The sequence below is a fragment of the Nycticebus coucang genome, chromosome 9, assembly GCF_027406575.1.
Source record: "Nycticebus coucang isolate mNycCou1 chromosome 9, mNycCou1.pri, whole genome shotgun sequence".
Lineage (NCBI taxonomy): Eukaryota > Metazoa > Chordata > Mammalia > Primates > Lorisidae > Nycticebus > Nycticebus coucang.
In genome coordinates, this window is record NC_069788.1 from 24,107,220 (window position 1) to 24,122,023 (window position 14,804).

Below are 14,804 nucleotides of genomic sequence, written 5' to 3' on the forward strand. Positions count from 1 at the left end.
TCTTATTTTTCCATTATTCATTAAGAATGATTTATGTAGAATTAAAAAAGCCAAAATTTTCTAGAACAGAATTTCATATTTGAGAAGGTAGCACATATTCCCATATGTTATAGAGGCCCATTCACTAGACGTGAGGTGAGGAATTATGGGTTTTCTGTTGTTAAGAACTCAAGTATCATTTACCGAAGACCCTGACGCTGCGATAATTACCACTACCAGCAGGTTCTCAACAATTTTGCGTGCAGGGTAGGCCCAATTCTCATGAATTGCAGCACTGTACCTGTGTCTCTGTGGTAGGAAGGGGCAGAATCAGCATCTGTGCCAGGATCTTGGACCCAAATGTTAGCCTAGCCCTTCAGTATCTGTAGAGCCACTTTTCAGTTGGTGAACAAAGGAGACTTACTCAGTAGTCTGTTTCTTGAGGGGAGCCATTATTTTCCAACTTTGCTCCCTCCTGCCACCATATTTGTTATTCCAAATTTCTATGAAAACAATATTTAAGCATGCATATTCTAAAGCTTTTTGAAAAACAGAATTGAGACAAAGTTTCAAATGACTCATTTTAGTTTCTTATTGAGAGGATAGATGAGCTCTGATCAGTATGCCCTCATGGTGTGTGAAATGGCCCTAAAGCCTGGCCTGCTCAATCTCTTTCTCTTCTTGTTCCCCCTTAATATGTCGTCAGCCTGCTGATTGTACTGTAGACATTGCTGGCCTGTTATTTTTGGTCTTCTTCTCTTTTTACTTATGAGGGGTTACACATCCCTCCCCCCATCTGTTGAGGTATGATTGACAAATAAAAATTATATATGTTTAAGGCGTACTGGCATGAAGTTTTGATATGAGTGTACGTTATTCAGTGGTTAACACAATCCAGCTATCATATCCATGACCTCACCTAGTTATAATTTTGTATGTGTGGCAAGGACACTTGAGATCTATTCTCCTAGGAAATCTCAAGCAGATAGTAAAATACTATTGACTAGGGTCACCATGCTGTATAGCAGGGCTCCAGAACTTACTCGTCTTATAACTGAAAGTTTGCATCTTTGGGACCAGCATCTTCCCCCTCACCCCATCCCGCAGCCTCTGATAATCACTATTCTACTCTCTGTTGCTATGAGTTTGTCTTTTACTTTTTAGATTTCACATATATGTGAGATCATGCAGTATTATCTTTCTGCGTCTGGCTTATTTTACTTAGCGTACTATCTTAAAGATTTATCCATGTTGATGCAAATGGTAGGATTTCCTCTCTTCGTAAAGCTGAATAATATTCCATTGTGTGTGTGTTTGTATGTGTGGGGACATGTCACAGTTTCTTTAATCATTCATCAGTTGATGAGCATTTAGGTTGTTTTCATGTCTTGGTTATTATAAATAGTGCTGTGATGTACATGGGAGTGCCTCTGTGTTTTTGAGACAGAGATTTTATTTCCTTTGTGTTATACCCACGCATGATATTGCTGCCTCAGGTATGGCTGTTCTATTCTCAAGTTTTTTGAGGAGCTTCCTTACTGTTTTCCATAATGGCTGCATCAATTTACTTTTCCACTAACATTGTAAAAGTTCGCCTATCCTTACCAACATTTGCTATCTTTTGATTTTTGTTAACAGATGTTAGGTGATGTCATTGTGATTTTGATGTACATTTCCCTGATGATTAATGCTATTGATTATCCTTCACATAGTTTTTGATCATTTATATGTCTTCTTTGGAGGAAATGTCTATTTGCCTATTTTAAAATCATGTTATTTTTTGTGTTTGCTACTGAGTTGAGTTTCTTACATATTTTAGATATTACCCTCTTATTAGATGTATGGCTTCCAAATATTTTCTTTTTTTATATTAAATCATAGCCGTTTACATTAATGCAATCATGGGGCACCATATACTGGTTTTATAGACCGTTTGACACATTTTCATCACACTGGTTAACATAGCCTTCCTGGCATTTTCTTAGTTATTGTGTTAAGACATTTACATTCTACATTTACTAAGTTTCACATATACCCTTGTAAGATGCACCGCAGGTGTAATCCCACCAATCACCCTCCCTCCTCCCCTCTCCCTCCCCTCCCTTTCCCCCTTTCCCCTATTCTTGAGTTATAACTGGGTTATAGCTTTCACGTGAAAGCCATAAATTAGTTTCATAGTAGGGCTGAGTACATTGGATACTTTTTCTTCCATTCTTGAGATACTTTACTAAGAAGAATATGTTCCAGCTCCATCCATGTAAACATGAAAGAGGTAAAGTCTCCATCTTTCTTTAAGGTTACATAATATTCCATGGTGTACATATACCACAATTTATTAATCCATTCGTGGATCGATGGGCACTTGGGCTTTTTCCATGACTTAGCAATTATGAATAGGGCTGCAATAAACATTCTGGTACAAATATCTTTGTTATGATGTGATTTTTGGTCTTCTGGGTATATGCCTAGTAGAGGAATTATAGGCTTGAATGGCAGATCTATTTTTAGATCTCTAAGTGTTCTCCAAACATCTTTCCAAAAGGAATGTATTATTTGCATTCCCACCAGCAGTGTAGAAGTGTTCCCTTTTCTCCACACCCACGCCAACATCTCTGGTCTTGGGATTTTGTGATATAGGCTAATCTGACAGGAGTTAGATGATATCTCAAAGTAGTTTTGATTTGCATTTCTCTGATGATTAAAGATGCTGAGCATTTTTTCATATGTCTGTAGGCCGTGTGCCTGTCTTCAGAGAAGTTTCTCTTCAAGTCCCTTGCCCAGCCTGCGATGGGATCACTTGTTCTTTTCTTGCTTATACGTTTGAGTTCTCTGTGGATTCTGGTTATTAAACCTTTGTCGGAGACATAACCTGCAAATATCTTCTCCCATTCTGAGGGCTGTCTGCTTGCTTTACTTACTGTGTTCTTGGCTGTGCAGAAGCTTTTTAGTTTGATCAGGTCCCAGTAGTGTATTTTTGAAGCTGCTTCAATTGCCCAGGGGGTCCTCCTCCTAAAATACTCACCCAAGCCGATTTCTTCAAGGGTTTTCCCTGCACTCTCTTCTAGTATTTTTATAGTTTCGTGTCTTAAGTTTAAATCTTTAATCCAGTGAGAGTCTATCTTAGTTAATGGTGAAAGGTGTGGGTCCAGTTTCAGTCTTCTACAGGTTGCCAGCCAGTTCACCCAGCACCATTTGTTAAATAGGGAATCTTTTCCCCACTGAATGTTTTAATTGGCTTGTCAAAGATCAAATAACGGTAAGTAGCTGGGTTCATCTCTTGGTTCTCTATTCTGTTCCAGACATCTACTTCTCTGTTTTTGTGCCAGTATCATGCTGTTTTGATCACTATTGATTTGTAGTATAGTCTGAGGTCTGGTAGCGTGATTCCTCCTGCTTTGTTTTTATTTCTGAGTAATGTCTTGGCTATTCGAGGTTATTTCTGATTCCATATAAAACGAAGTATTGTTTTTGTTTTTTCAAGATCTTTAAAGTATGACGGTGGAGCTTGAATAGGGATTGCATTAAACTTGTATATTGCTTTGGGTAGTATGGACATTTTAACAATGTTGATTCTTCCCAGCCATGAGCATGGTATGTTTTTCCATTTGTTAACATTTTCAGCTATTTCTTTTCTTAGAGTTTCATAGTTCTCTTTATAGAGATCTTTTACATCCTTTGTTAGATAAATTCCCAAATATTTCATCTTCTTTGGCACTACTGTGAATGGAATAGAGTCCTTAACTGTTTTTTCAGCTTGACTATTGTTGGTATATATAAAGGCTACTGATTTATGAATGTTGATTTTGTAACCTGAGACACTGCTGTATTCCTTGATCATTTCTAAGAGTTTTGTAGTAGAATCCCTGGTGTTTTCCAGATATATAATCATATCATCTGTGAAGAGAGAAAGTTTGATCTCTTCTGACCCTATATGGATACCCTTGATTGCCTTTTCTTCCCTAATTGTGGTGGCTAAAACTTCCATTACAATGTTAAAGAGCAGTGGAGACAATGGGCAGCCTTGTCTGCTTCCTGATCTGAGTGGAAATGATTTCAATTTAACTCCATTCAATACGATATTGGCTGTGGGTTTGCTGTAGATAGCCTCTTTCAGTTTAGAAATGTCTCTTCTATACCAGTTTTCATAAGTGTTCTGATCATGAAGGGATGCTGGATATTATCAAAAGCTTTTCTGCATCAATTGAGAGAATCATATGGTCTTTGTTTTTTAATTTGTTTATGTGCTGAATTACATTTATAGATTTACGGATATTGAACCAGCCTTGAGACTCTGGGATAAAACCGACTTGTTCATAATGTATAAGTTGTTTGATGTGTTGCTGGTTTCTGTTTGTTAGGATCTTGTTGAATATTTTTGCATCTATATTCATTAGTAATATTGGTCTATAATTTTCTTTTCTTGTTGGGTCTTTGCCTGGTTTGGGGATCAGGGTAATCGTTTGCTTCATAGAATATGTTGGGCAGTCTTCCTTCTTTTACTACATTTTGGAACAGGTTGAGTAATATAGGTCCTAATTCCTCTTTAAAGGTTTGGTAGAACTCTGATGTGAAACCATCTGGTCCCGGGCTTTTCTTTTTAGGGAGGTTTGTATGGTTGATGCTATTTCAGAAGTTGATATGGGCCTGTTCAACATTTCCACTTGATTCTGGCTAAGTCTTGGAAGGTGACGTCCTTCCAAGTATCGGTCAATTTCCTTCAGATTTTCACATTTCTGAGAATAAAGTTTCTTGTAATATTCATTAAGGAATTTTTTTGATTTCTGAGTAGTCTGTTGTTATTTCATCTTTGTCATTTCTGATTGATGAGATTAGAGATTTTACTCTTTTTTTCCTGGTTAGGTTAGCCAATGGTTTATCTATTTTATTGACCTTTTCAAAAAACCAACTTTTTGATTTATCGATTTGTTGTGTAATTCTTTTGTTTTCAATTTCATTTAATTCTGCTCTAATTTTGGTTATTTCTTTTCTTCTACTGGGTTTGAGGTTGGAATGTTCTTCCTTTTCCAGTTGCTTGAGATGTCCCATTAAGTTGTTAACTTCCTCTCTTTCCGTTCTCTGGAGGAAGGCTTGCAGTGCTATAAATTTCCCTCTTAGGACTGCCTTTGCCATATCCCAGAGGTTCTGATAATTCATGTCTTCATCATCATTTTGTTCCAAAAAATTTGGCAATTTCCTTCTTAATCTCATCTCTGATCCAGCTATCATTCAGCATAAGGTTATTTAACTTCCATGTTTTTGTATGAGTATGCAGATTCATTTTGTTACTGAGCTCAACTTTTATTCCATGGTGGTCCGAGAAGATGCATGGAATAATTTCTATTCCTTTAAATTTACTGAGGTTAGACTTGTGACCTGAGATGTGATCAATTTTTGAGTATGTCCCATGGGCTGATGAGAAGTATGTGTATTCAGTTTTTTTTGGATGAAATGTTCTGTAGATGTCTGCTAAATCCAAATGTTGGATGGTTGGGTTTAAATCTAAAATTTCTTTGCTCATCTTCTTATTGGAGGATTGATCCAATACTGCCAAGGGAGTGTTGAAATATCCAACTATTATGTAGCTGGAGGAAATCAAGTTGCTCATGTCTGTTAGAGTTTCTCTTATAAATTGAGTTGCATTCTGGTTGGGTACATAGATATTAATAATTGAAATGTCTTTATATTGAGTATTAACCTTAACAAATATGAAGTGACCATTCTTATCCTTCCTTACTTTTATTGGTTTAAAGCCTATTGTATCTCCAAATAAAATTGCAAACCTGCTTTTTTCTGATTACCATTTTCTGGAAATATGGGCGACTGTCCTTTCACCCTGAGTCTATATTTATCTTTTAAGGTAAGATGTGATTCTTGTATGCAGCAAGTATCTGGCCTGAGTTTTTGTGTCCAGTCAGCCAACCTGTGCCTCTTTAGAGGACAGTTTAAGCTGTTCACATTAATGGAGAATATTGATCAGTCTGGTAAAATTTTGGGCATCGAGTTTTTCAAAAGTCCAGTGGACATTTTTAAGCCTTTTGCCACTGTGGAAGTTGGAATTTGATCAAAAGTACCTGAGTGTGTTTACTTTTGTGGTAGAGGATTGGGCTGGTCATTATGGAGTATAGGTCTGAGAATATCCTGAAGAGCTGGTTTGGTTATAGTAAATTTCTTCAACATATGAATGTCATTAAAGTATTTAATTTCTCAATCATAAATGAAACTCAGTTTAGCTGGATACAGGATCCGGGGTTGAAAGTTATTTTGCTTTAGGAGATTAAAAGTTGATGACCACCCTCTTCTGGCTTGAAAAATTTCAGGAGAGAGAGCTGCAGTCATTCTAATATTCATCTCTTACATCTGGCTGCTTTCAGAATTTTCTCCTTCATATTAACTTTAGTGAAGTTAATTATGGTATGCCTAGGGGGTGTCTTACTGGGATTGAGTCTTGCTGGAATTCTGAAACTGTCTGCTATCTGAATTTCAGAATCTCTTGGCATGTCTGGAAAATTCTCTTTCATAATTTCATGGAGAATGGCCTCTGTGCCCAGCGAGGCTACTTCATCAGTTTCAGGGATTCCAATGAAGCGGATATTAGCCTTTTTTGAATTATCCCTGAGCTCTCTTAGATCCATTTTTGCTCTCCATTTCTCTTCCTCTTTGAGAGTTTGGGAGCGTTCAAAGGCTTTGCCTTCAATGTCAGAAATCTTTTCTTCTGCTTGCTCCACTCTGTTACTGAGGGATTCTACTGTATTTTTCATATCTTTGAGGGCTGCAAATTCTTGCTTTAGTGCATCAAAATCTTTGGTGGTTTTGTCTTTAAATTCGTTAAATTCTTGGGACAACTTTTGAATTTCTCCTCGAATTTCTAATTCCAAATTTTCCTGCATTCTATTGATCTTGTTTGCAATCCAAATCTCAATTCAATTTCTGACATCTTGGCCAGCTGTTTATGAATGGGATCTTCAGTTACATCTGCCATATCTTTCCTTGGGGGTGGGGGGTTGATTTATTCTGGTTATTCATGTTACCAAAGTTTTTCCGCTGATTCTGCCCCATGATTGTTTTACAACATTTGATTTTTTTCCCCTGGAGCTTTGTCGAGGACCCGTACAGTGTTATGGCCTGAGAAACTGGGGAGCTGTTTGGTGTGGCGGGGCTAAGTGGTTCTGTCTTGTTTTTAGCTGGTTTCTGTTCGACCCTAGTGAAACAGCTACTCTGTGTTGAAGTCTCAGCTGTAGAGACATACCAGCAATTAAGTCACCACGCCCCCCACAGGCAACAATTGGAAAAGGAAAATCAAACCTTCCTACATCCATGCACCCAGGGCACCACTTGAATTGTCGTCAGGTGATTGGCTCAGTTCAAAAGGTCCAAATCAATTGTCTCAGTCAACACCTGTCTCAGGTGGGAGAGTTTAAAAGGTCTGTGGCAATTGGATCACAGGGGTCTGGTGACGACTATGATATGGCTTGCTCCAGTGCTGCGTGGAGTCAGGAGGAGGCACCAGCAAATAGATCAGTCTGGGAAGGTTGATGCCTCCTTCCTCACATTGCACCTCTGTCACACCCAGTCACTGATAGCCCCGCAGTTGGTTGACCCAGTTGCCTGTAGTGAACAGATACTCCAGGGGTTTGCACCTGCCTGAATCACAAGGAAATCTATTTCTGCTCAGCCAGGCTGCTGCGCTCTGCCTGTATCTAGCAGGGGGAAGTGAGGCCTGAAAACCTCAGGCGCTTGATGGAGGCTGGGGGGTGTTTACTCAGTTCCAGCCCCGCCCCTGATTGATGTTACTAACAGAACAGAACAATTTTGCGGGAATTTGTTTCTGTCCCAGCTAAATTCCCCTGCAGAAGAGAAGCTGTTGTGAGTTCCCAGAGCCTGCGCCTCAGGTCCTGTCTTTGTTCCTGCAAGTTTGTATTCAGTTACCTGTCAGTTCTGGCCTCCTGTCTTCCTTTGTCTATAGGCTGATGATCCCCTGAGGGCCGGGTGCGTCTTAGGCTCAGTAAAGCGGTCCTCTGGGTCAGCCCTGCCCTGGGAACTTCCCGGGTCTGTGAGTGTGTTTCTAGTCCCTGCGCTCCACCCAGGTTGGTACCGCCTCAGGCAAACCCTTTACTCATGGGGCCTGCATTTCCGTCCCAGATCTGTTCCATGGTGGTTGCCACCTGAGTAGATGCCCAGCCTCCTCTGATTGCCCAGGGAGACAGGGGGTGTGGCTTCAGAATATCCAGGAGTGAGCCCTATTGTTGCTAAAAGACGGCTGCTTCTCTTCGCCTCAGGGCACTGCCGTTCCAGTGTGGTTCCCTCTCAGCCACCTGTCCTCTCCTCACTCCCGTGCCGCAGAATCAGCACTGACCAGCTGCAGTTTAGGCATTGTCCACACCCCTTGAGAAATCACCCAAGAATCTGGACTTCTGGGGGACAGGCCTCCAGACCTGAGAGTGAGAGTGGAGGGGAGTGCTGGGAGCTCAGAGTTGCAGGTAGAGAATATATACAGTTTTATGCCTGGGAGGAGAAACCCGTGGCACCCTAGTAGGGGAGGTAGGTCCAGTTTTTGGAGGGTCTCTTCTGTGGATTGTAGTGGGAGGACCTTTGATCTCTGCTCATTTGTTTGTGGGGCACTCCTAGCCGTTCTCATGGGGGAGGGGACTCTCATCCACTTGTTGATGGGTTTTGTAACTTTTGTTTATATCCTTGGGGTCGCAGCTCGCCTCAGTGGGGTTGATGTGCGTTCTTCAACTTTCTCTCAGTGTAGCTCCAATCCATGAGGATTCTATTCTATAGGTTGCCTTTTCATTTTGTCATTTTGTTCCTTTGGTATGCATAAACTTTTTAGTTTGTTACCTATATTTCTGTGAAATCCAAAAAGCTCTCGCCAAACCCAATGTTATGAAGCTTTCCCTCTGTGTTTTCTTCTAGGAGGTTTTGGGTTTTTTTAAAAATTTCAGCTTAATATAAGGGTACAAACTATTAGGTTACATCTTTTGCATTTGTTAGGTAGAGTCCAAGTTGTAGTTGAGCCTTTCAGCTGGAAGGTGTGCTATATACCCCTACATTATGCCCATTAACTTACCAAACCCTTTTCCTCTTCTCCTCAGCTCTCTCTGTCCTCTACCCTCCTCTCTCCCCCTGCTGTCCTTTCCTTTTCCCGCTTCTAGGAGTTTTGAGGTTTCAGATTTTGTCTTTAGTCCATTTTGAGTCGATTTCTGGTGTATGATGTAAGATAAGCATCCAATTTCATTCTTTTACATGTGGATGTCCAGGTTCCCCAACACCAGTGATTAAAGAAATTTTCTTATGAAAATTCTTCTTTTTCCATTTTGTATTCTTGGCACCTTGTGGTGTTGATTTCTGGTGTTTAATGTAAGATAAGCATCCAGTTTCATTCTTTTGTATGTGGATGTCCAGGTTACCCAACATCAATGATTAAAGAAACTACCCTTTTTCCATTTTGTATTCTTGGCACCTTTGCCCAAATGTCGATGGGCTTATTTCTTGGCTCTCTATTCTGTTCTATTGGTTTCTCAGTCTTTTTTATGCTGGTAGCACACTGTTGTGATTATTACAGCTCTGCAATGTAATTCACAGTTAGAATGTGTATACCTCCAGCTTTGTTCTTATTCAAGATTGCTTTAGCTATTTGGGGTTTTCTGTGTTACACAACAAATTCTAGGATTTTTTTTTTTTCTATTTTTGTTAAGAGATGCCATTGGGATTTTTATAGTGATTGAATTGAATCTGCACATTGCTGTGGGTAATTTGGGCATTTTTAATGACATTAATTTTTCTAGTATCTGAATGTGGATACCTTTCCATATATCCCTTTGTTGTCTTCAGTTTCTGTCATCAATGTTTTATAGATTTCAGTGGACATATTGTTCACTTTCTTTGTTATTTTTCACTTTTCTTTTTGAATATATTGTAAATGGAATTGTCTTCTCAATTTCTTTTAGGATAGTTGGTTGTTAAAGAAATGTAACTGACTTTTGTATGTTGACTTTGTATCCTACAACTTTATTGCATTTGTTTATTGTTTTAGCATTTTTGGTAGAGTCTTTAGGATTTTTTTGTAATAAGATCATGTCATCGATGGGCACTTGGGCTTTTTCCATGACTTAGCAATTATGAATTGGGCTGCAATAAACATTCTGGTACAGATACCTTTGTTATGATGCTATTTTTGGTCTTCTGGGTATATACCTAGTAGAGGAATTATAGGATTGAATGGCAGATCTATTTTTAGATCTCTAAGTGTTCTTCAAACATCTTTCCAAAATTGATTAATAAATTGTGGTATATGTACACCATGGAATATTATGCAGCCTTAAAGAAAGATGGAGACTTTACTTCTTTCATGTTTACATGGATGGAGCTGGAACATATTCTTCATAGTAAAGTACCTCAGGAATGGAAGAAAAAGTATCCAGTGTACTCAGCCCTACTATGAAACTAATTTATGGCTTTCACACAAAAGCTATAAACCAGTTATAACCTAAGAATAGGGGGAAGGGGAAGAGGGTTGGGAATGAGGGGGAAGGATGGGCAGAGGAAGGGTGATTGGTGGGATTACACCTGCGGTGCATCTTATAAGGGTACATGTGAAACTTAGTAGATGTAGAATATAAATGTTTTAACACAATAACTAAGAAAATGCCAGGAAGGCTATGTTAACCAGTGTGATGAGAATGTGTCAAACAGTCTATAAAACCAGTGTATGGTGCCCCATGATCGCATTAATGTACACAGCTATGATTTAATAATAATAAAAAAAAAACAAAAAAAATCATGTCATCTGCAAATAGAGACAATTTTATCTCTGCCTTTCCAATTTGGATATGTATATATATTTTAACCTAATTGACCCGGCCTGACTTCCATTATTATATTGAATGTAAGTGATGAGATTGGGCACTTTTGTCTTGTTCCTGGCAGAGGTCCTCAAACTTTTTAAACAGGGGGCCAGTTCACTGTCCCTCAGACCGCTGGAGGGCCGGACTATAGTTTAAAACAAAAAACTATGAACAAATTCCTATGCACACTGCACATATATTATTTTGAAGTAAACAAAATGGGAACAAATATAATCACACCGCCTCATGTGGCCTGCGGCCCGCAGTTTGAGGACCTCTAGGAAAAGCTTTTAGCTTTTCACTGTTGAGTATGATTTTGTTTGTGGGTTTGTAATATATAAGCTTTATTATGTTGAGGTTTATTCTTTCTATGTGTAGTTCATTGAGTTTTTTAAATTATAAAAGGATGCTGGTGTTTTTCAAATGCTTTTTCTGTGTCTATTTAGATGGTATGATTTTTATCCTTCATTTTATTGATGTGGTGTATCATGTTTACTGATTTTGCATTGTGGACCATACTTTCATCCCAAGAATAAATTCCACTTGGTCATGATGTGTGATCCTTTGAATGCACTGTTGAATTTGGTTTATTGATATTTTATTGAGGAATTTTACATTTATATTCATCTGGGATATTGGCCTATAATTTTCTTTTCTTGTAATATCCTTGTCTGGCTTTGGCATCAAGGAAAACCTAGCTCATAAAATGAGTTTGGAAGTACTTCCTCATCTTCAATTTTTTGGAAGCGTTTGAGAAGAATTTGCATTATTCCTCTTCAAGTGTACAAAGAAAAGCCCCAAACAGATGGCTTCATGGTGAATTCCATGAATTTTATGAAATAAATAAATAAACCTCTTTATTTGCTAAGACTAAAGTTCTGGAAATTCTTCTACAAAGCAATGCAAAAGTGATAAGTGAATGTTTAAAAGTCATATGGTTCCTAACCCCTAGTTAATAAATAAGTAAATTAGCAACCCCACATAGGAAAGCATAACGCAAATAATTTCGTTATGAAATTATTCATGGCTTCACCATGAAGCCATCTGTTTTGGGGCTTTCCTTTGATGGAAGATTTTGATTACTGATTTAATGTCCTTACTAGTTACAATTCTATTAAGAATTCATATTTCTTCATTATTTAGTTTCAACAGATCCTAATTTTCAGCTTGGTGCCTGTAGCTCTACGAGTAGGGTGCTGGCCACATACATGAGGGCTGGCGGGTTCCAGCCCAGCCTGGGCCAGCTACACAACAATGACAACTGCAACCAAAAAACAGGTGGGCATCATGGCAGATGCCTTTCCCAGCTGCTCAGGAGGCTGAGGCAAGAGAATCGCTTAAGCCCAAGAGTTTGAGGTTGCTGTGAGCTGTGACACTATGGCACTCTACCAAGGGCGACATGGTGAGACTCTGTCTCAAAAAAATAAATAAATAAATAAAAAATAGATTCTAATTTTCTAAGAATTTGTCTATTTCTAAGTTGTTGGTATATAATTCATAATACTAATTCTGTGGTATCAATTGTAATACCACTTAATCTATAATTTATTTATTTGAGTTTTTATTTTATTATTATTTTAATTGAACTGAAATAGTCATTGTTAATATGTACATATAAAATACTCTTGGTTAATGCTACTGGGGTTGTAATTCTGCCTACCTCTCCTCTATCTCCACCATCACATTTGTTTCAGAAAGGCAGAGATACTGGGACTGAGATTCTTAACACTGGAGATTGTATTTCATGTATAAAGTGCACCATTATCTTTCCTTTTTGGAAAAAAACGTAATGACAGACAAAAACTGGAGTGCCTTAGAGCCTAACTGCTCAAAGTTTGGTCTTTAGCATAAATCAGCATCATCTGGGAGCTTGTTATAAATCGTCTTAGTTGTCAATGTTTTCTGTTAGTTAGAATAATTAAAACTGAATATTTATTTCCTATAGTTGTGGAGGCTGAGAAGTGCAAGGTCAAGAGGCCAAATCTAGGCGAGGTGTCTTGCTGGTGGGGCTTTTTATGGAGTCCCAAGGCTGCACAGGGCATCACAGGGTGAGGGGGCTGAGCCTGCTAACTCAGATCTCTTTTCCTCTTTTTGTAAAGCCATCAGCCCCATTCCTATGATAACACATTAATCTATTCATAAAGACAGAGCCTCATGGGCCAATCACTTCTTAAAGGCCCCATCTCTTACTACTGCTATGTTGAGGATTAAGTTTTGACGTTAGCTTTGGAGGGGACGAACATTGAAACCACAGCAGAAATGAGGATTCTTCAGCCATAAACGAAACATACTACATCAGAGTATACATTTTACTAAGATCTCCAGGTGATCCGTATGTACTTTAACATATGAGAACTGGAGATACTAAGGATTACCTGATCACTCTGAGGAGCAAGACTTTAGAATGTTTTGGTTCTAGAAATTATTTGCGTTATGCTTTCCTATGTGGGGTTGCTAATTTACTTATTTATTAACTAGGGGTTAGGAACCATATGACTTTTAAACATTCACTTATCACTTTTGCATTGCTTTGTAGAAGAATTTCCAGAACTTTAGTCTACTTTAGCAAATAAAGAGGTTTATTTATTTATTTCATAAAAATGCTTGGTCCCTTCCCCTAAAATCTAAAGCTGTTGGATAGGGTCACATTTCCCAGGTGATTCAAGCAAGTACTAAAATTTAATGAGCCTAACCTTATATGCGTTGTACATAAACATATGCATGATTAAATGTCAACATACCAGTTTGTTTACAAAACTTGGCAATAGCACATCTTTAGTGCTTTTTCATCCCTTCCACTTTAATGATCATCAATCTAGAATACAGTAAAATTAGGGAACTAACTTTAGCTCAAGAATTCTGAATGAATTGTATATTACATAGAAATACTGAGGACGTTTTTGGTAGAGAAGCTTAATAACTTAATTTTGAGACTTTTGGGGAGGACATTGGTCAAAATTTACTAGTACATTGTTGTTGCCATAGAACAGTACAACCTAGTGATGACTTTGCCAAAAATGCTTCTCCACTGACAGTTTGAACATTTATAACTCTTTGCACAGTGCGGCCGGCCTAATTTGAAAAATGACAGCAATTCTGTGGGACTGATTATTTTTCACCAAGCAGATGTAAAGCACCTGGATTCAATGGCCTTAGATAAATTCATACAGCTGAAAAGTGACATCACAAATGTAGAATATTGCTACGACTCAGCAAACTTACAATACTTGTGCCACTTTCCGGTCAACTTCTTCTATCAAAGGCAAAGGTTTCTTAATTTCTTACCCTACAGATTAGTTTTGTCAGTTTTGAGACTTCAAATAACTGCATCGTACTGCATGTATGCTTTTGTGTGTGTCTTCTTTTATTAAATAAAATCTATTTCAAATGTATTCATGGTGTTTGGTATAAAAATTGTTCACTATTTTTTTTTAAATTGCTGAGTAGTATTCCATTGTGTGATTATACCATACAACTTATATATTCATTCTCTTGTTGATAGCATTTGGGCTATTTTTAGTTTGGGACTTACTTTAAACATTGTTAAAGCCTTTTTCTGTCTTCCTTTTTCTTCTTTTCTTCCTCCCCTCCCCTCCCCTCCTCTCTTCTCCTCTCTTTTTTTTTTTTTGAGACAGAGTTTCCCTCTGTCCCCTGGGGAAGAGTGCCTTGGCATCATAGTTCACAGCAACCTCAAAATCTTGGCTCAAGAGATTCTCTTGCTTTAGCCTCTGGAGTAGCTGGCATCTGCTACAACACCTGGCTTGTTTTTCTATTTTTAGTAGAGATAGGATCTCACTCTTGCTCAGGCTGGTCTCAAATACCCGAACTCCAAAAATCCACCCATGTTGACCTCCCTAAGTGCCAGGATTATAGGCATGAACCACAGCTCGTGGCCTATGCTAAAACCTTTTTTATGGACACATAATTTCATTTCTCTAGGTTACATACCTAGCAGAAAGAATTTTTGATTGCAGTTCA

At 38.4% G+C, this 14,804-nt stretch overlaps 1 protein-coding gene across 1 annotated transcript in view; it reads left to right on the top strand.

Annotated features, from left to right (window-relative positions):
* COL21A1 (collagen type XXI alpha 1 chain) overlaps positions 1-14,804 on the top strand; it is a 199,336-nt gene that overhangs the window by 46,032 nt on the left and 138,500 nt on the right. Inside the window, exon 2 of the mRNA XM_053603382.1 lies at positions 13,889-14,094. Within this exon, the coding sequence (XP_053459357.1) occupies positions 13,973-14,094 (122 nt within the window). The 5' untranslated portion in view covers positions 13,889-13,972. The remainder of the gene's footprint in view (positions 1-13,888; positions 14,095-14,804) is intronic.